The sequence below is a fragment of the Sceloporus undulatus genome, chromosome 2 (assembly GCF_019175285.1).
Source record: "Sceloporus undulatus isolate JIND9_A2432 ecotype Alabama chromosome 2, SceUnd_v1.1, whole genome shotgun sequence".
Taxonomy (NCBI): Eukaryota; Metazoa; Chordata; class Lepidosauria; order Squamata; family Phrynosomatidae; genus Sceloporus; species Sceloporus undulatus.
In genome coordinates, this window is record NC_056523.1 from 306,731,826 (window position 1) to 306,754,661 (window position 22,836).

The 22,836-nt window shown below is 41.0% G+C and overlaps 1 protein-coding gene across 2 annotated transcripts in view; it reads left to right on the forward strand.

Moving 5' to 3' along the window:
* Window positions 1–20,727, forward strand: part of PLCXD3 (phosphatidylinositol specific phospholipase C X domain containing 3) — a 120,105-nt gene extending 99,378 nt beyond the window's left edge. The window contains exons 3-4 of one of the 2 annotated variants that reach the window (XM_042455520.1): window positions 12,520–12,656; window positions 20,515–20,727. In XM_042455520.1, coding sequence (XP_042311454.1) covers window positions 12,520–12,656; window positions 20,515–20,522 — 145 coding nt within the window. In that variant the 3' untranslated portion in view covers window positions 20,523–20,727. Of the gene's footprint in view, window positions 1–12,519; window positions 13,364–20,514 lie in introns of those variants that run through there. The other variant, XM_042455519.1, reaches the window with a different exon arrangement.
* Window positions 20,728–22,836: the final 2,109 nt, after the last annotated feature.

A 22,836-nucleotide genomic window follows, 5' to 3' on the forward strand; every position in this document is an offset into this window, starting at 1 on the left:
CCATTGGATAAAATAAATCTGTCTTTGTTCCCCATCTCTGCATCGTGTCACTTATCGTGTATTTGGTCCCCCAGTGTTTCTTTATGCATCTCTTGATTGCTCAGTGACACGATCCATTGCTCCCTGAGAGCTAGTTTCGGTTTCCCGAATTCCACATCACTGCTCCATTTCGTAGCTGAATGGTAACCATGTCACTTTGGCTCCTAGTCTTGGTTGTTCACTGAATATTCCATCAAGGGGAATGTGTCCAATAGCACAGGAATGTATCAATTCAACACTGGCTCCCCTGGAGGGGAAGTGCTATGTGTTGAATGTGGGATTTATTCAAGGAGATAGCAATTGCTCTGTGGAGGAAAGCAAACTGGGCTGTTGTAATTGCCAAGAGCTGAATTACCTCCAGTCATGTTCTTGTCAGATATCATAAGTGAAGACAGTTGACCCTGGTCAGGGATGGTGTGTTTTGGAAGCCTGGTGCTATCAGCTGCCACAGGATGCAGTACCAACAGATTGCATTTGTGACAGACTTTGAACTGTATGAGTCTCATAGCTGTTAGTTAGAGGGGAGAGAGATCTGTGACTGAGTGGCAAACACAATTACATATTCCCTTGATTATTGAATGATGTAAGGATGGACAATTTCAGGGGGGGAAACAGAAGCTGTACTGTTCTGAGAATCCTCTGAAGGCCAGAAGCTGGTGGTGTTACGGTTGTCCTGAACATTAACAGCAGTATCTCTCTGTGGTACATAAAATGCCAGAATGACCTCTGATACCATAGTCTACCCAGTGTGCTGGATAGAGTGTCACCTTTCCTTCTGGAAGAGAAGAAGAAAGATGAGGACTGTTGCCCATGGGAGTGCAGCATTTTTGAGCAGCAAATGTGTTAGTGAAAATAACAAAAGGGAGAGAACTGAGGGCTGAAAAAAACAGCCTGGAAGGTCAACATGCAGCTGACAGGCTGTGTGTTGCCAAACTTCTTATGAATTAATTGATTAAGGAGAATTGCATGGCAAAAAGAGGGACTTACCCCTGCTGGGATACAGTTGCTTATAGGATTCAGTCAGGAATCATCGCATTAAAAATGCCACCTATGCAGCCGGGTGACTATATCTCAGCACACATCCGTACGCGACTGTATCCCGGCAGGGATAAGTCGCTTTTCTTTTTTGTCATGCGATAGTCTCCTAAATCATTTACATTAGGAACCAGAATTTCATACCAATGCAGTTATAGTAGAGCAGGGGTAGGTTAATGTCATCCTAAACCTCATGTTTGTGTAATCCCAAAGCTCTCCTCAAAGCCACCAGAACCCCAAAAATATGAGGAACGGGTGAAAAGTCCAACCTATCACAAAAATGCTCAAAAGCACAGCAAATTGAATGCCCCCACATAATGTCCAATACTCCCATACTCCAATATGCCAGAATCATGGTATTATTTGCATGTCCAATCCAGCATAGATGAATGGCCACAGATAAATTGTTTAGAACAGCTCATGTGAATAAAGATCATACTGTTCAGTGGAGTTAGCAACAGATGGGAAATCTGATATTATAAATGTTACCTTTCCTGCCATGATAGTCTCTCCTGAACAGAATATTTCCTGTAACCAGGATTAAAATGAGTCTTTTTGCTAGCCAGGGCACAGTCAGTCTACTTTGGTTGGTCTTGTCTTTTGCCATCACCACACATTGCCAGTCATCTCCTCTGTGGATAGATGTTTTATGGAAAATACCCCCAAGGCAGTGCAGTCGGTGCACAGAAGTCACACATTTGCAAAACATTTGCTTCAGGATGGTGCCATTGTGTCAGAGACCACACACTCTCACTCCGAACCACTCGTGGTCCTTCTCTGTTGGGCTATGCATTGGTGCCAGTACCTACTACTGCACAAGGTGCTAAATGAATACTCAGAGTCTCCAAGTGCTATTTACAGAACTTTATTACCATGTATATACAGCACTATATACAGAACAATGAGCCAACTACTAATAAATAATAACCCACTACTCAATAACCCAGTCTGTTCATAGTGTCATGCCCATATTTATACACTTTGACCATGGCATGATCTCATTGCACAGGTGCCTGCAATTGCCCCTTGTATCAATCCCCTTGCATCATGCCTGTTGAGTCATTCTGGGCATGTGCTTCTAGTGGTGTAACAATGACACTACATGTTTGTCATTGCGTTGCTACCCTACGAGATGTTGCGTCATCCATCTGCCTCAACCACCTGCTATATTCTGTCCTGTGAAATTCTTAATAATATTGTTGTACTTCCATATACTGACACATTGTTAATACGATGTGCCCTAAATGAGCACTTTTTAGCCTATAGATGTTGTTAGATATCAACTTTCTTAGGATGTAGCTACCATAACTAGTGGTGAATTATGGTGTGAGTTGTACTATAGGGAGGGACACAAATTGCCCATAACCACAACAAAATGGAGTTTGAAGGGGGAAATTTTGACCAAGATCAGCTACAGGGATTGCATAGCAAATAAGAAGGGCCCTCCTTCCTGATCGTCTGCCATAATTTGGCCTCAGAGGGAGGGAGACACGGGCCAAATCCATTGGGCTTAGCCAGAATAAGAAGAAGAGCACTCCCTCCAGTCCATATGCCATGGTCCAGGCCTCAGAGCAAGAGAAGAACTGCTGGACTTGATCCCCTTCCACACCGTCATTGCCTTCTCCTTTTGTGTCAAGTCTTTTTAGATTGTAGCCTGAGGGCAGGGAACTGTCTAATTTAAGCATTTGTAAGACACTCTGTGAGCCTCTGTGGTTGAAGGGTGGAATATAAATACTTCAAAAATAAATAAATAAATAAATAAAAGCACTATACAACCCCGGTGCAGAATAGCAATGTGAAATGCATATGGAATCATAGACCAGAGTTAGAAGAAAGCACAAGGGCCATCCAGGCCAATCTCTTTCTGCCTTGCGGGATAACACAATCAAAACACACCTGAGAGATGGCAACCAGACCTCTGTGTTTAAGAACTTGCAAAGAAGACTCCATCATTCTTTGAGTCAGCATATTCCACTGTTGAACAGCTCTTAGAGACAGGAAGTTCTTCCTAATGCTTAGGTGGAATCTGTTTTCCTGTAGATTGAATCCATGTCCTAGTCTCTGCATGTCCTAGTCTCTGGAGTAGCAGAAAACAAGCTTGCTCCATCTTCAGTATGACATCCCTTAAAATATTTAAACATGGCTGTCATATCACCTCTTAACCTCTCTTCCCCAGGTTAAACATACCCAGTTCTCTTGGGCTGCTCCTCATAGGGCATGGCAGCTTATCACACGGGTCCTGGGGGATGGGCCTCGCGTGGAACAATTTTCAAGAATAGTTCTTGAAAATCGCCTCCTGTGGGATGGTTGGGGAATGGATTGGGAACTTCCAGCAGCATCGGCAGAGCTCTCCCATGTGGTAAAATGGATGATATCGCCATTCTGTTCACTTCCCGCCCCCTTCCATTCTATACCGGGCCCATTCCCCAGGGCCCATGCGATAAGCTCCATGGTTTCCAGACCTTTCACCATTTTGGTCACCCTTCTCTGGACACACTCCAGCTTGTCAACATCCTTTGACTTGTGGTGCCCAGAACTGCACACAGTATTCCAGGTGATGTCTGACCAAAACAGAATAGAGTGGTACTATTACTTCCTTCAGTCTAGACACTACACTCCTATTGATGCAGCCTAGAATTGCATTGGCTTTCCTAATTGCAGCATCACACTGTTGACTCATGTTTAACTTGTGGTCTACTAAGACTCCCACCCAGATCCTTTTTGCATGTACTGCTGTCAAGACAGGTGTCACTCATCCTATATCTGTGCATTTCATTTTTTCTGCCTAAGTGTAGTACCTCTAATTTCTCACTGTTGAAGTTCATTCTGTAGTTCTGGCCTAGCTTTCTCATTTATTAAAGTCATTTTGAATGCTGTTCCTGTCCTCTGGAGTATTAGCTACCCCCTAATTTGTTTTTGTGTGCAGATTTGGTAAGCATGCCCTCTATTCCATCATCCAGATCATTGATAAACATGTTGAATAGCACTGGGCCCCATGGCACCCCTCTGGTCACATCTTTCCAGGATAATGAGGAGCCATTGGTGAGCACTAGGGACTATTGTGCAAACTGTGAGGAGCACTGCACAATCACTGTACACAGTGTGCAGTGTGCTATTGCAATCTGCAGAATGTCTCTGCATGCACAAGTGTCAGAAGAATACATCCATTGCACTATGGCAAATAAATCATTCCAGATGTGTAATATGTCCTGTGCATGCATATGTTACTAACTAGATGCCAGCCAAAGTGTGCTAGGAGATACAGTTATGCAACACCTGGAAAAACACAATGGCTATGCTGGTGGAATGTCACTTTGCACAGCCATCATCAGGAAGCAAACTTTGCACTGCTTCCTAAAGAATGCAATCATTAGCACAAAGGCTGTGCTATGCTACCAACCAGCATGGTGTAGTGGTTTGAGCATTGGACTACAGCTCTGGAAACCAGGGTTCAAATCCCCACTCAGCAATGGAAACTCAGTGAGTGACCTTGGAAGTCACACTCTCTGAGTATCAGAGGAGGGCAAAAGCAAGCCCGGTCTGAACAAAATTTGCAAAGAAAATCCCATGAACAGTTTGCCTAAGGTTAACCATAAGTCAGAAATGTCTTGAAGGCACACAACAATGACAACAACACAGCACCAACAGGATTCTAGCTATTATCATCATCCAAATATTCTTTTAAAATATCCTGAATGTTGCCTATGTCATAATCTGCTCCAATGGATCGATCATTTAACAGCAAGGCAGTTAAATGACTATTTGATAAGTCCAGCTGACAGTGTCAGGAACAGCTTCCCTGCTGAGATTCATAGCGCTTGCTCATTCTTCTAGCCAGATATCAAACCTCAGGAGCTCACTAAATGGAAGAGAAATTATCCTAAGTGCACTCGGCAGAGTTCTAGCACATGCTGGCCTTGGTTACAATCAGCTAGCAATGAGGTGTTCACTGTGATATTTCATCTCTACAAGAGATTAATTCAAATGATCCAATTAAAAAAGTGGCTAAAAAGCCATACGGTAGTAGTTCCAGTTTATTGTATGGGACCAAAGGCCATTACAAAGCATACAGTACAAAATAAGATGCCATACAGTGACAAAAGGTGAATTCATCAGCTGGAAAGTTTAATTGTTGGAGGATGCCAGTTGGCAGGAGTTTAGTGTAGTAAAAGTATAGGTTTTTCACAATAGCATGCAGATTCAGAACATTTCTTTAAGTGGTTTCTCTTTTCTGTGCCGTGGAAGGCTGAATAGCGGGTATAACATATCACCAGGGAATCTTGTGAAGCTCATAAATAGGAACAGATTGCATAGAGTCCTATAGAGTCAGATTCTTCTTAGGGCCTTCTCACTGTAGACAAGTATAGTTCTATATTTCATTTTAATTACCATGGCAACATCCTATGGGATCCTGGGATCTGCAATTTAGGGAGTGGTATTGAGAGTTCCAAACTCTCCCCGGAAGCCAAGGTAGTCCTGGAAGCCAAGAGGACTAAATTGAGACGGTTGTACTTCACACATATCCTGAGGAGGCAGAACTTACTGGAAAAGACAACAATGCTAGGAAAGGTGGAGGGCAGTAACAATGGAATCACTAGGTTTGGTGTCACCCAGTGCAGTAACTCATGGTATCAACCCTATGGACCTCTTGGGATGGCGGTGCAGCTGTGGAGGAAGGTCTCACCCCAGGGAACCCAGCATCCTCCTGCCACCATCCCCCTTCAAGACAGATGGGACATTCCCCCTGAGCAAGAATAGTATTTTAATTATGAAATATCTCCACCCTCAAGGAAAGAGATAGTCACAGTAAATAGCCTTGCCCCAAGGACAATGGTGGAAAGGAGCCAAACAGATCAGAAGAGGGAGGCTGCAGGAGATGGTGATCAGAGAGAAAGTTCCATGGCTTCACCCCTGCCCTCACCCCCCCCCCAAATGGGGGTGGCACATAAAAAAGAGTCATCCCCCCCCTTTTTTTTCCAGAGGAGGGAGTTGGGATGTCTCACTGCTACCTGGTTTCATCACCTCTAATGGTGTCACCCAATGCAATCCGCACTCTGTGCACCCCCCCTAGTGACACCACTGGGCAGTAGAAAGAGTGGCAGATCTCACAGTAGATGGGTTGTCTCAATTAAGGAGATCATGGCCCTGACTTGAGTAGAGCAACTGAGGACAGAGGAGCTTGGAGGTGTCTCATTCACAGGTTCACCATGAGTTGAACTTGACTCGAGGGCAGCTAACAACAACAAGCAACAATGTACAATTCTAAGCCTGAACGCTTTAGTACCTTGCCAGGCTACAAACCCCAGGATTCCATAGATTGCTGCTGTGGCAGTTGAAGCAGAATCAGAGTGTAATCATTGTGCAGTGCAAAAGAGTCTTCAGTACTTTGGTCACAGAGTGTCAGGCACTGGGGTGTACGTTAGTTTAATCTAATGTTTTTAAAAATAGGAAAGACTCCTATTCCTATTTAATTTTGATTCAATAAATATGTTTAAGAAATAGAATTAAGTAATTCCATGTTACCATTTATAATTTTATAGATTTGCCTTTCATACCCCCCTTCCCCCAATTTTCTGTCCTTTTTTCTTTGCAATAGGATTTTGCTTAATTTTATCTTCACTTCTTGAATTTACTTGCAGGGGCAAGGGGGAAAAAGGATGTACCTCCATGGTGCATGGCACACAAATAGGAAGCCATCCTGATTCAGGCCAAATCCAGCTGTTCACATGCCATTAAACCCCATGCTCATCACAGACATTTGGTGAAACATTGGGGTTTTCTCCAATGTTACCAACTCTAGGGCAAAGTCAGGCTAATGGGGAAAACCCACATTATTTCACTGGAGGTTGCATGGCATTGTGCAAACACACAGCACTGCCATTGGGGTGAAGACATAGTTTTTCATCTATGCAAACAAGGCTTCAGTCTACAGCACCTAATGTAAACTGAAGGCAAAAGGAGAAAGTGGGAGGAGGGAGAAAGGGGTATGTTTTAAGAGCATTTTAAAAAGTGGGATTACAGGGGATTAATCAGGACTGTCCCTGTTGAACTGAGACAGTTGGAGAGTCTGCAGAGAACTCTAGGGCCTCGCCAAACCCAATTGTACCTAGCATTTGCTGCTGTAACCTAAGTCTTTGTTGCCTTAGTTCAGAGCTGCAGAAATTGTGCCATGTGCAGTTTCCTAGCGCCATTTTGTGCTATTCCCTTAGACTCCAAGCCTTCCAAAATTTTTTTCAATCAAAACACCCAGAATTGGGATTAATATGTGTTACATGTTTGCTAGTCTCCCCCAGCCTGCTTGGGGATATTTAAAAAAAAATCTTGTTTTTTGTGTGTATGTTTGTTTTGCTTGCAAATTTCCTCTAGCAGGTCTAGAAATCATTCTTGACACATTATAGCTATTTTAAACCCAGGAAACTTCTCTTTTTTAAACTAGAAGTAAACTGATTTGAAAAAAAGGCCTGTCCTGGGCCTAAAATATTATAAGGAAGCCTAAAAACATGGTGAAAATGTCCCCTGCAGTCCCTTGTGGGTGTTAGCAAACATTGGGGGCAAGCAATGTAGTTTTTATGCAGTGCAAATTATGATGGATGGATGTACCCCCCCCCAAGAAAAATCTCCTAAGAGGTTAATGCAGCCCTCTGTCCTCACACAGTTGCCAGTTCCTATCGTGAAATATCCCAGGGCCCACTCAAAATATAGCAAAAGTGCCTGCTACATCTTCTCACAGGGGTTTATCACACTGGGGCTAATTTCGGCATTAAAGAGAGATTAAAGGGCATTTAAAGCATCCCACAAATAAAGTGAAAATGGCAAGTAATTGCACGAATGGTTATCACACGCAATTGCGCAAAAAAGTGATAACAGAAATGCACTGTTGCTGAAATCCCAAAAGTAAGAAGATGTACATAAATGCTTCATCGTGACCACTTTAATGGAGGGTTTTGTGCAATGTTGTGTGAAATTGTTTCACGTAATTACACAATTTTTCTGGGATATTCATGGAATAAACTAATTATCCTAATCTCCTTTGTGTGATAAACTCCAGAGTGTAAGCATGTTTTGTACAACAAACAAACAAATTGGAGGGTATGGAAATGCAGTGTGGGAAGTCAGGTTGTGGTTCCCCCAAGTCCTGCAAAGGGCCAATGAAGACTCTTGGACATACATTCTTGGACAATTTATTCTTGTTAATAAAGTTATGACAAAACTAATCACATTAACATTTAGGAGCAAGAGGGGAAGGAAAAAATTATAGCCACTTCTGGGCTGCTAAAACACCAGGAGAAGTTTAGCATCTGAGTCATAATGTTCTGGCAATGCAACAGAGTGTAACATTCTAATGCAAGTGCCTCCTGTGGTTATTCAGAACCTAGCTTTCAATTTTGGGATGAGGAGGGAGAGAAAAGAAACACTGCAAAGGCTAAAGAACCATCTATTCTGACTGACACCACTTTAATTGTCATGGCTCCATCCTATGGAATCCTGGGATTTGTAATTTGTTGTTGCAGAATCAATGCACTTTGACACCACTTTAATTGTCATGGCTCCATCCTATGGAATCCTGGGATTTGTAATTTGTTGTGGCACCAGAGCCCTCTGACAGAGAAGGCGAAAAATCTCACAAAACTACAAAGCCCACTTGAACCATAACAGTTAAAGGGGTATCAAACTGCATTAATTCTGTAGTGTAGATGCAGCCTAAATTGGTGGGAGATATGAATGTGGATTCACTGGACCCACACTTCCTGTAATAATGTGTACTTTAGAACACAGTTGTCCCTCAAACTTCTCCTACATTTGTGATGCAGGTTTCAGTTCATAAAACATAAAGTGCATATGAAAATACATAATCTGGAATAATATACTTTTTAGTCCTGACTAGACTAAGATTAGACCCTATTCAGTCAGTGGAATTGACCTATGTGTTGACTCACTTTTCAGCAACTGAATTGAATAGGGCTACTTTATTTGGGACTAATCAACAGAAGACATACTTTGAGAGCAAATGTGTATCTTCTTGGTTATGAGAAAATATGGGGGAAGGAATCTAATTTTTAATTTTTTACACATCAGGTTGATGATGGTGGAATAGATTTAAGACTAAAGATATGCAAAAATGAGAGAGACCAAAAACAGACTGCTCTGTCTAACCCACATCTTAGAGTATATCCCTTTCATGCATGAGGTTCCTAGGTTCCATCTCTTTCTTCTCTGAGCAAAGCTAGGAAAGGTTTTATTAAGATACCCTCCTCCCAGTAGACCACCCTTCTGCAAACCCTTGCCATTCTGGATGTTCTGGAATACAGCTCCCATCAGCTTGCATCAATATGGCCAATGATTTGGGATGAAGAGAACTATTGTCCAAAATATCTGGAGGGCACCAGATTGTGGAAAGCTGATAAGGATGGTCTAAATAGACCAATGGTCTAAGGTAGATTGTGGAATGTTACTTTTTTAAATAACTACACTCATCCCTCCACATTTGCTGCTTTGACTTTTGTGCATTTGATTATTCACGAATTTTATTAATATGTTCTCTCTAGGAATATCTCAGCACAACTCTATGGTCAACTTGAACCCAAAGTCACACTGAAGGACCTAGAGATTCCTAGAGAGAACACTGTGCTAGGCATTTGTAGCTCCTCCATCACAATTCTATGGTCAATGTCAGGCAGATGTTGACCACAGAGTTGCACTGGAGGACCTAGAGATTCCTAGAGAGGTATTCTTTCAGGTAACAACATAGTATTTTTGTTATTTGCGGTTTTTCCATATTCACGGGGATCCTGTGCCCCTAACTCCAACAAATGTGGAGGGACGAGTGTTCCATTGCTGCAGTCCAGAAAAATCTCTCATGGGATTACTTGTTACCAACAAGTTACCATTGCTGTTACTATTGAATCCTTGAACCTTCCTTGAATCCTATTGTCAGGGAAAGGTGGGATATAAATCCTTGAAATAAATTTTAAAAATAAACATATTGTCAGAGAGACTGACATCCTAATCTGTTTCAGTATTAAAAAGGTATTGTGGCAATTTAAAGACTAATTTATTTCAGTATAAGTATTTGTGGACTGTAGCCTCCTTCAGAAGTAGGTTGTGATGACAGCAGTCTGTCTTCATGTTAGTGACAAGAATCACTTTCATTTGGTAGAACAGAGGAACGCAGAAAAGGAAAGCTAGTTTTTTTTTAAAAAAAATTGTTTTTAAATTTCCAGCTAAACTAAATCTGTAGAGTAGCTCATGTTTACAGTATGCCCCTTCTCTTGTTGCTGGCTTGTCTGCTCATTGCTTGCTACGCAACACCCCATAAAGTAGCCACCCATTTGACATTTTCTGCTCCCTGCCCTAGTTCAGACTGAATCAAACTGAGTTGAAAGTAGGGTTGCCAGATCTCAGGATCATCTCTAGGAGAGACATGAGGGCTATGTGCAAATTTCCAGCTCAGCTAGAAGAGCATCACCTTGCTACAATTTTTCAAGGCTTAATTGATTTGCTGCTGTGATTTACATAGACTTTCCAGGCAAGTCTATGTTCACTTAGCTGATATCCTAATTTCCTCCCATCTGTTGTGGTGCCAGGGTTCACCCTCCATTCTGCTCTGCCTCCACCTTCTAGCTAGAAACAAGTTGGCTAAATTAAAATTCCTCTTCCCATCTACCTAATTTCCTAATAATCCCCTCATTTCATCTTGAGTTAGGAAGAGCACCTTTATGTAAGATTTCTGTCTTAACTTCCAAACAGAAAATATGTTCACTGTGACAGTGACAAGCTGTGAGCAACTATGGTTGGTATTTAATGCACAACACATGATATCACCAGGGGCTTATATGAAAGTAGGCGCTCCTGCAAGTAATCAGGACCCAAGCCATGTAGGGCTTTAAAGGTTAGCTTAACACAGCTAGCTTCATATGATTATGAAAAAGAAGGGATTTCGGTTTTGAAGGAATAAGAACGAACTGAAAGGATGGCCTGACAATAAACACAGCTTCCAAATCTTTTGCTCCTTTCACTTTTAGCAGCTGGTTGGCATTTTGAAAGGAAGCAGGTGGATTTTTTAATTACTAGCATAATAATCGAGTGATAGAGAAAGATTTGCCTTCTGAAGGACTGTGAAACAGGCTGTTGTTAAAGGCAGAAGAGAAGGGCCAGTAACAAAAATCTACACAGCGAGAGAAATAGATGTAATGGTGAACGTAGTTATAGTGACATTAAAACAGAGGAGAACCAAAGAGTTCTGTATATTGCTGCAGGGAAGGAAACAGTTTTAAGGTACACTCTGTGAGTAAGAAGGAACACAGAGCTGCAGACTTTTAATGGCATATAAGTACAGTTCCCAGATCTTCAGCCCTGGACCCTCTCTACAGTCATCAGGGTGAGGAATGTCAAGGAGAACATACAGCTTTGAAAAACGTGTGTGTGTATTCCTCATTTATCAGGCCTGCTGCTTTTTATTCCAATGACGTACTTTGCATACCTACGGGTGATGGTTCAAATATCATTCTTCATGACATCTTCAGAGGTTATGTTTGTAACTTCACCATTGTAGCATCATCAGGGCACATGTCCTATGATGCCCCAAGAAGTCATCCCTAGCTTTTGGTGCTGAAATCTCAGGACTCAATATAGTTCTTTATGGGTGAGCTTAAATGTAAAGACTGAACAACATTAAGAGTCTACCCTTTGAGTGGATGATTTTATGGATCTTGACACAACCACTGTTAGTGAACCTTTTGTTTATTACCATGATTAATGCTGGAAAAATTCAGAATATCTACTGCTGAAGTTCAGAATATATACTACCTCTTGACATTTTCCATTTGGTTTGCAGTTACTGTTAAATGACTGTGGAACAGGACATTAGAATTTGTCTGTAGTTTCCTTTTGTCACACACTTTCCTTTTCCTCGTCTCCCATCTTCCAGTTAGCCAGAAGGCGTTTCCTAATATCAGAGTGCATAGTGTAGCTGAGAGTATTCAATAGTGTGGATAGCTCCTACAGAGCATGGTTTCAATTTTTCCTCAACAAAAATGCATAATAAGGTCAAATAAAAGAACTGAGGCATGCAGAAAATGGAAATTATGATGAAGGGAAACCAAGTTTTATATTGCCACCAGAAAGACAACCATTTGTTCCATTTGTTGTTGCCTCAGTTCCCAGTATAAGATGGAATGTGATCCAGCACTTGAACCATGTGATATTCCTCTTCCACCATGCAGTGAAGCCACACACTCTGTGAATGAATAGAGATGGTGAAAGCTGGCATTATACTGCAAAAGCAGTGTGATGCATTATCAAGTAATATAGTTAGACCTTCTTTTTTTCAGTAATTAATTGCAAGACACCTGTTATTTGCAATGAACTATTTCCTAGCTGTGCTCTTGATACTGAGTTCTGTGCTTTTTCTAATGTGTAAATCCCCCCTCTCTCTTTTTCCACTAGAGCTCTCCCTGCCATGATGCAGTGGGTCCGGACTCAGACGCCAGGTGAAAGCGGTATCAACATTGTCACGGCAGACTTTGTAGAACTTGGCGACTTTATCAGCACAGTGATAAAACTGAACTACAGCTTGGACGAAGGTGAAGCTGACACAACTTGATAGTACCATGATATGTCCAGTATACTCCAAAATGGAACTTTTTTCCAGTTGTGTTAGGTTAGGTTGTAATCTTGTGACACAGATTTTGCAAGCACATGCTGAATATATTCTTTTCTTTTGAATGTACTGAGGACTTAGAAAAGGTAGGCAAAATGGGAAAAAATGTTTTTGCACTTGTGATCATTTCTTGACATCATTTAGCTCATGTCTCAGGAAACCAACCAGGTTTCAATCATACAGCTATCTTATGCAAGAAATCCATGAGTAAATAATACATCAGCAACCAAATATGTTTTGGGTTATATTGATGATCATTCACTATGCTTAACTCATAACTGGTGGCCATATATAGCCCTCTGTCTGTGCAATGGAATCCCATCATCCTAAATCGAACCATGAATTAAAGTGGTATTAATACCATCAAAGCACTTCATCAGGCAGTGTGTTACACATATTAATGTTGCACAAATTGGCGGCATAGCTCTTTTTTGAAAGTATATATCAGCAACACTGAAGACCAGCCAAAAATTAGAAAATAACTGTTGGTCCAATTAATAGTGTAAAGAAGCTATGAAAAATGTTTGGAAATTCTGCCCAGCATCCAACTATGTTGTGCTAGCATAAAGCCTGTTGTGCTAGCATTTTCACACACTTTCAGAGTTAGTAACAAGAGCAGTAGCCAATACAATTTTAATACACGAGAGTTGTATGATGCAGTTGCATGACAAGTAAAAGATTGTATAATGAGTGGCACAGTTGGTTGTGAAATGGGCAGGACAACATTTTTGCATAATTTTTGCACTACCAGTTTCACAGCTGATTTGCACAACCTGCACTACTGCACTAGCAAGGATAATCCACTAAGGTTAAATTGGATTTAAGCTTTTGAATATGCATTACATTATTTGTTTGCTTGTTTTTTAAAAGAAGCCTTCCATTGTTTGTTTCATTTTGTTCTTTTGAATGTGATTGAAAGTCAGAGTTTCACTGTACATTTTTCAGAGAGTGATCGCAGTTTAACATTTGCGGGCATGTCATCTTCAGAAGTCAATAGAAATCATTATTTTTATTCAGTTGACACTTTCAGTCAGTCAATCCATTAGTTATCTATAAAGTGTGCTCAATCCTTTTGCCTAATTTTTAACTCTAAAAGGTGTCCAAAATTATATATACAGTTCATCACAAACTGAAAAAATGGTAACTTCCTCCTAAAGAAAATAACAGAAAATATCATTCCAGTTTAATCTTTAAAAATGGGTAAATTTATTTAATACGACTGACAGGATACAGTTAAACATATAAGTCTACATTGAAGTGCCAATCGAAGTGTGTTATTTAATGGGTATAATCTGTTTGAGATTACCAGTGGGTTTTAGGCCACTGAGCTGGATCCAGCTTTAGTCATGCTTAGAGTACTCATTGAAATCAGTGAGACAAGCAACTCATGAGTAATAAGTCCCACTATTTTCACCACTGTACTTGTAAGCATTACCAAGTCAAGCTCCAGCTCACTGGTTTTTCCTTTTTCTTAGAAAAGATACATTTATATCCTAAAGAAAACCTTTTTGAGAAATAGAATAATGAAAGAGAGCTGTAAGCACAGAGGCTAACATTGTCCCAGCTCACCGTAACTGACAAATAAAAATGACACCTATTCAACAATGGGGGAAATGGTTTTATTTAAAGAGTGGAATGGGTCAATGTGCAGTTAATAACATTACATTATACTAACCCTTCATCGTCTGCATGAAATAATGTATGATGAAAAGCTATTCACAAAATACCACCTACGGCACATTTAATGGAAGATCTTCCCACTCATGTTGCTCTTAAGGGAATATGTGACATGCTAAGAGGTTACAAAGTCATTGAAACAAGGAATTATTAGCCTCTCCACCTCCTGCAAATGAGAATTAGGCAATCTGGTACCCTTTATATACTGTGGACTATAGTTCCCATTATTACAGAACATTGTTCATGCTGGCTCATGCTGAAAGAAATTGTAATGCAAAACATCCAGAGGGCTCCAGGTAGCCAACCCTTGCCCTAGAATTTAAAAGTACAGTTGGTGGATGTAGATTCTCATTATAAGAAACTCAAGTGATTTTATGAGCCCATAACGTGATGCAAAAAAGGGGCTTGATAAATGAATCAGGTGTCTGGTTTCTCTCTCTCAGAAAAATAGCCTTAACATAGTTGATTGGGAGCAGATAATCATACCACAGATTTTCTTGGACCATAAACACCTAGCAAAAATTTACATCATTTGTAATCATAACCTCTCTCATCACCACTTTTCAACATCCCGGTCTTACACAACTTTTGCTTAACTCCCCATTCCCTGCTTCATGACAAGAAAACCTCTGAATCACATCATCTCCCTACTCTTTTGCCTCTCATATGATTCCTCCCTCTGCTTACTGATTTTAAGAGTCACCACCACCTTTCCACAATCCCCAGAACCTATGAGATTTGGGTTGTCTCTGTAACCACAGCATTATCCATCCCATGATAAAATGTTTTTGTGGCAGGATAGCCTTACCTATAGTCAGAGTATTATTATTATTATTATTAACCTTTATTTATGAAGCGCTGTAAATTTACACAGCGCTGTACATGCAATCTTTTTAGTTAGACGGTTCCCTGCCCTCAGGCTTACAATCTAAAAAGAGTAAGATGAGCACTTCAAGCAGGAGATGCTGGGAGATGGCAGCATAGTTTTGGAGGAGAAAACGATGTCTTCTGTAATTGTCCTGGGGTGTTGTTAGCTTTCTGCCTTCAGGAGTGGTAGAGGACTTGGTGTTTAAGAAAGATTATGTCCAATTGGGGTTCTGTACATAGGGTGAGAAAGTAGCAGAGCTTAGGAATTAAAAGACATTAGTTACATCTGTAATTCCATGAGAATCTCCATGCTTAATTATCATTAATATTGCAATTTTTAAAAACTAAATCTTTGCTTTTCTATCTTCCTGAAGAAACCAAAATAGTTGCTTTTAGTTACGTCCTAAAAAAAAAAAGGGGGGGGGCTGAATTCCACAACCTTCATCATTATCTTAGGGCCATAACAGAGCACAAAGCAGCATCATGAGGTATTTAACCATATGATAGTCTGTTTTCCTGATTTAATGAGGCTACATCCCTATAACTATAAAAGAAATCAAAAGTTAGAGTTACAATGTAAAGATATAACTATAATGTAACCTAGGCCTGGTACAGATGGGTGAAAAGCACCGTTCTGTGGGTGAGGTGAGGGCTGAGCATCCTCATGCTCAGAGCCCTCCCCGCACTGCCTGGGCACCATCTTTGTGCACGCCTGTTAAGACGGCACATACCTTGATGACGTCCCTGGTGCAGCACCCAAACAGGGCTGTGCCTAAGGGGCATGATCAAGCCACCTGGCATCGGCTGTGGCACCTCTTCAGAGGCACAAAAAGAAGTCAGAAAAAATGGCTCCTTTTTGTGCTCTGTGGAGGCCGGATTGGTCCTGGGGTGTGCATTTGACACAGCACCAATCCAGGGCAGAAAGGGACAGTATCTCACCACCCCTTCCTATCCATTTGTACAGGGCCTAAGTTACACTTTATTTATGGGGGGAAATAATTAATTACATGTTAGTTATTTGCAACCGATTACTCCCAAGCTCTGGTTTCAACTATTGTCAGGTAGGCTGATTCTTTTGCCATCACTTTTCCAAAGGAATTCTACCATCTGCACAATGTCACTTACATAACTGGCAATGGGATGTCTCATATTTGGTACTTGGCATTGATTGCTGAGTGATCCTAAATCTCTTAGCACTTCTCTCCTTCTCTCTGTCTCCAAAGAAAGGGAAAGAGTTTTGTGTCATATCACTACAAAATTGCTAAAAGTCCAGTTCAAATGGGTGAGATTTTGCCCCTCTTCATGTCTGTACAAAGCTGAAACCTGAATGCTGCTGCACATAGGCTATCTCCACAGAATAATCTGTTTGTTTTTTTAAACTGTTCCCAGTTTTTAGCAAGCCACATGGAAAGGATTTCATTACATAAGTCCCTGCAATGAAACTTGCAGTATCTTCCTGGTGTGAGACCAAATTCTTGTGAAACAATTCATGGGTAGAATTATTTAAACACTCTTTTGGGACTAATGTCAAAGAGGTGGCTCTCCTTCAGTCTGATGCCACCCAAAGCCAGGACATTGCACTGTTAAAGCACTATGATTTCATTTCCATTTCCTGAGGTTTCTAGTTTTATGATGTACCAGAGCTCTCTGGATGAGAATTCTAAATACCCCTCCCTAAACTGCAGATCCCGGGATTCAACTAAAATAGATGTTATGGCATTTGATATCTCTATCCATATCTGATGCTTCTAGGCTTCCCATATCCCGCCTGGGGGTGGGACTTTCCCGATTTGGGGCGGGCCCGCACGGTCCCGCCCCGGTTTGGCCCCGCCCCCGGGACTCAAACCCCAGCGGATTAATTGCAGGCTTGGCTGGGGCTTGGAGGACCGTCTGTCCGTCCAAGCCCACAGCCAGCCCCTGAGGCTCCTCCCCCGATCGCGGAGTCCTCCGGCTTGGCTGGGCTTGGAGGAACGTGAAGCCAAGCCCCAAAACCTCTGCCTGCTGACTCCGTCTCTGGGGGGGGGGGAAATCCAGGGGTGGGGGCAAAACGGCGATGGAGGCAGCCAAGCAGGGGGTTGGGGGCTGGCTTCAACGGGCCCCATTCCCTTGATGCTTCCGCCGACGCGACAGAGATAGCCAAGCAGGGGGAAAGAGACTTTCCGTGTATCCTCCTCCTCATGCTCGGACGAGGTGTCTGAAGAAAGGATCGAAGAAGCCAGTTATGCCGGATGATGTGGAGACGCATAGGAAGAAAGGATGCGTCAGACTGAGGAGAAGCGAGGATCTAAGAAGGATGGAGGAAGCAAGGCTGTACGAATGGTGAGAATCGGAGTCATAGGATTTAATCCATCATAATGCCTAGACAATATATATTATAGAAGAAAGTGAATAAAAGTAGGAAGATGCCTGCGTACGCTGCGTAAGAAATGATGCAATCATGCAGGAATAGTATTTTATGCTCAATCTCTTCTTCATCTACTAAGTTTCACAACTTCTTCACTTTAATTTCTAATACCTTTTCCTCCTCTTCTGCATTCTTCTTTCTCATACTATCTTCTCAATCTATCCTTCAATCCTCCCATTCCTTCCTCCCCTTCTTCATCTTCCGTCTTCCTCCTTTTCCTCCTTTCTTATATTTTTATCTCCTTCTTTCTTTCTCAATTCTCTTCTTTCATCCTTCTCTTCCTCCCCTTCTTCCTCTCCTCTTCTCTTCTCCTCTTCCTCCTCTCTGCCTTTTCCATCTTCCTCCTCTGCAAGCCCAATATGCTGTTTGGAATGGGGGGGGGGGGAGGTTAAGCCAGGAAAGGAAGACATTTCTGCATCTGTCTAGGAACACATTTGGGGGGGGCCACAATGTCCTCCATTTTTGATCATGCCTAAGAAACAGCATTATATTAACGATTTTTAAAAAATCATCAATTTTTGGCATGTTCCTACATTTTTTAAAAAACCTGGCCTACATAATTTTGCCCTACTTTTGTCCTACATTTGTCCCAGTTTGGAGGTCCAGAATTATGGCAACCCTATGCTTGTCCAAACCCAGTGATGAATTTCCTAGAGACATACAGTCTGTCCTCCACATTTGCAGCTTTGACTTTTATAGATTTGATTATTCACAGATTTTATTAATATGTTTTCTCTAGGAATCTTTAGGTCCTCTATGGTTAACTTCCAGCAAAGGTCACACTGGAGGACCTAGAGATTCCTACAGAACACTTCTCCAGGAATTTGTAGGTCCTCCAGCACAATTCTGTGGTCTGCATCTGGTGGATTCCTATATTTTTCTCAGGGGAAAAATTGTGGGGTTTTTTTATTTGTGGTTTTACCACTTTCATGGGGGGTCCTCTGTCCCTAACCCCAATAAATATGGAGGGCCCACTGCATTTTGATGCAAATGAGGAATCTTCTTCTGCACCATAATTGCTTGTTCTATGTAATTAGATGCTTGTCTACCTGCCAAACGTCCTGATTTGGCAGGGAGAGTCCCAATTAATTCTTTTTAATCCCACTTTTTCAGATGGTTTAAAAATATTCCATTTTCTCTATCCTCCTCCCAATTTCTGCCTTTGTCCTCAGCTTACTTCAGTTGTTACCAACTGCACTCAACTCAGCAAGGGATAGAGGATGGTGGGGCAGAATCTTGCAATTCCCAGCAAGCTCTGGCAAAAGCAAACTGTGGAAGCCTCTTCTAGCTTGTGTGTTCTTCCTCATTAATGACCTTTGACAACTTGACCACACTCCGATGTTGCTTGAGCATGTGTCCCAGTTTCCATTGGTGAAATGTTGAAGGGTGATCATAGCTGGAATAGATTTGAAATGACTGAGGTTTGGTTGTCCCTTTCTGTTTGTCTTAGGCCCTGAACAGACAGGACAAAATAAAGCTAGGTACTTTGGACCACTTTGGAAGTGTGCTGTTTAAATTATGCATGCCACCTAAGAGGCTGGAAGCCACACCAAAGCCATGCTCCTATCCTAAGGACTGGAGTGCAGCTTTGGCACAGCTTCTGGCCTCTTAAGATGTGTGTATCATTTAAATAGCATACGTCCAAAGGGACCCGAAGCAGCTTTATTTTGGCCTGTCTGTTCGGGCCCTTAGTTTGACCTACTCCCGCCTTTCCATTTTTCATACCCATCTAAATCCAATGTGGTTTTTTACTAGATCACTGGAGAATCCTAAAATGCTCCTTCCTGTGTGAAGGAAAGCAAAAGGCAATGGCTTTCCTTGAACCCTCAGAGTAAAAAGTCTGCCTCACCAAGCAGCTTGCTTCACCAAATAGCTTCTGTAAGTTTAATTTTAAGCAGGGCATCTGGAAAGACAAACATTGGTGCCTGAAGGGTGCCCTTTGCGTGAGCCGTAAGAGTTCAGCCAGTAATGATCTTATAAGTTCATTTTCTTTTAACAGTGAAGCAAAAGCTAATAGTGTATTATAAAATCTATGTGGCATAACGCTGCGGTAGCTTCTGTGTTTACATTGTTCTAAACTGTACCTGTTTAACCTGGTAACAAAAGATAAAATATGCTGTATGCTATGTAAAATGTATTGATTACCAATTTGTTAAGAGTTTGGTGATCCCCCTGTCATAATTTTTGAAATTGTGCCAGTGGTCCCGTAAGTTTTCATGTGTGTATTTATGTGTATGTGTGCAGGGATGTGGGTTGTGTACATTGTACTGTATATGAGAATTAAGCAACTTGATCCAAATGAAAAGGGTAGTTGTGTTATCTTTTCTTAATGCTGCATCTGCTTAATTTGTGAAATTTTGAAGTATGTGTGGTTGAGAATTAATGTGCTGAGGTCACTCCTAAGCCCACTGAATGCTTACAACTTTTTATATGCCACCCTGGACCACAGTTTTAATGTTTGATCATTTTCCTTCCCAGAGTATGCAAATTTTTATTGTAAAGATGACAATGATTTTTTTTTAAAGGAATAAATTTCTAATCTACAACCACAGATCTGATATGTCAAAATTGATTGGTAGGTTTCATGATGACACAAATAGATACTTCTCACAGAATCTGTACCTCATCAACAACAGATATTCTGCTGTTAAACTAGTTGCAAACCTGGGAAGGCAGGAAGGCAGGCAGGCAACAGGCAAATAGTGTAGCATTTGAAATCTATATCTAATAACAACAATTGTAATTTTGCCCTTCAAATCTGGGTTTTGAATTTATGAGACAAAGTGAGAATATAATTTTTTTAAAACTAACCAATCGATATTTGTTTTGCTAGATTTGTGATGGTTCTTGAATGTTCAGAAGAGGATCCAATCATTACGAATATGGGAAATTCATCACATTCTAAATACCAATGAAAATTAATTTGAACAGTAAACAGGGGTCAAATTACCTTCCTCTTAAATCTGCAATCCTCTTCATACTTACCAGGAAGTAAGTCCAATGGGTCTTACATCCAAGTAAACAACAGATAGGATTATACTATGAATGAGTCAGACCATTCATTTGTGACAAGCAGTGATGAAAATGGCTAGTCAAAACCAGAATTTTGAGTCCTTTATACTGACCTACACACGTTCCAGCTGTATCTACACATCTTGAGTCCACAATGACAATGACCCAATGCAGATGTAGAGTGAAATGTGATTACATGTACAGTCTCCAGCAAGTGCCTGTTCTTCTGCAGAGATCCTGTACTCAGTCTTTTCAAACTGTGCTCCCTTTATCCAGTTTCAGTACTCCAATAATATTTCTGGTGACAGGTCCACAGAGTTGCAAGTATTACTGGAGTGGTGAACTGGATGTTGATGAGCTAGACTTACTTTGACGGTCTGAGCAGGAAAAGAACTGAAATGGACATTCCTGTCACAAAAGGAAAAATAGATTAAGGTAAATTTGTGATGTCAGTGGTGAATTCCAACCACCTCAAAAAGACATATGTCGGTAAATGTCCATCTTACACTTGTATGAGTCAGTAACAAAATGTCAGCCAGCTTGTGCTTAGGGCTGTTATCAGAATACATTGGTACACTGGAAATAAAGTCCCACTAGGCTTGCTTTTGAATAAGCATGCTTAGAAATTGGACTACAGTTCGTTAAAAGCAATGGAATAAGTCTGCTGCATTATATGTGACCCGTTTATTGCTTTCTGTGAGGCTTAATGACAATTTCCTCTAGCTGAATTTGGGTCATAATAATGGAAAATAAAGAACAAGGAAATCTAGATGGAGATGTGTTATTTAAAAAAAAAAATAAAGCAGTAAGTTCTGAGTAATCACCATTTTGATGCTGTTAACCTCCTTATTTCTCTGGAAAAAACTTGTACTGAAAGCTCTTTCTAAAACCCCTATACTTTGCCATCACATTGGAGTGACTGGATTATATTTGGATGAAGCTTGTCAATATGTTAAATTGGCTGAAATTGCAATGTGTCCCAAAGGTTCACAGAAATACCCTTGTTTTCTTTTAGATTCCAAATACTTTAATAAATGTTGCATTACAAAGAAAATAGACAAGCCACCTTTGGTTATGTATAGCAAATGTGAATTTTTATTACAAGAATGTGCATTTCATGTAAAGAAGAGTTTCTTTGTATTAAGTGAAATGTCTAATAAAGCTCTGGTACTCATCATCTTGTTTTGATCATATCTGGTTCCCAGATTAGATAGGTGCATATACAGCGTTCTTCACTTTGTTCTCCCGATACATCTTGCTAGGAGGCATTAGAGCCCAACATGATGGCACTCTCCCACTGCCATCATGCAATTTAAGCCTTGAAATATGGTATGTGGAGATTGTGTGACTTGTTTCCCCTAGATTGTACACTTAGGCAGGTTTTTAATTTTTGTTTCGATTTTTGTATACTCAGTATGTACAGCGCTGTGCAAATTTATAACCACAACACAAAATATCTTTCCTCCTAAACACCAGTGAGCATTCACTCTGGAGCTAAGAAATGATTACAGAGGGAAAACTGAATATTCTACTGCTACAGGAGAAATTGGCATTATGGTTGTCTATAACTTGATTTTTCTACTTCAGAAGATGAATGGTGCTAGAAAATGTAAACTAATAGCTAATTATGAATTGGCATTTCACCTTTAGAAATCTTGGATACTTTGGTATCAGAGGCGGAGGCTTTAACAAAAGAAACATCCCCAGTATTAAAATTGTTAATTGCCATCAAGTCAGCTTCAGCTTCTGGTGAGCCTATGAATGAGACACCTCCAAAACATCCTGCCATCAACAGTCCTTCACAAGTTTTGCAAACTCGGGGCCATGGTTTTCTTGGCTTTGGAAGATCAATATTGGAAGATTCATATCTGCACTCAGCCTTGAAGTTCACTTAGGAGACCTTGGGACAATCATTTTCTGACCCATTGCATAGAATTCTTGTGATAATAAAGTGGACAGTGGTGTCATTAGAGGGTGTGAGGGGTATTGATCACACCAGGTGACACAACAGAAGAGGGGTGACACTTGGTTAAGCCCTCTTCCCACTGTGGGGTGAGAAAGGGTGAGTTCATCCCTCCAGGCTTTGATGTGGTGGAAGCTCCCTACTCAAGAGGAGGCTGCCATGACAAAGAAGGAAAAAGGG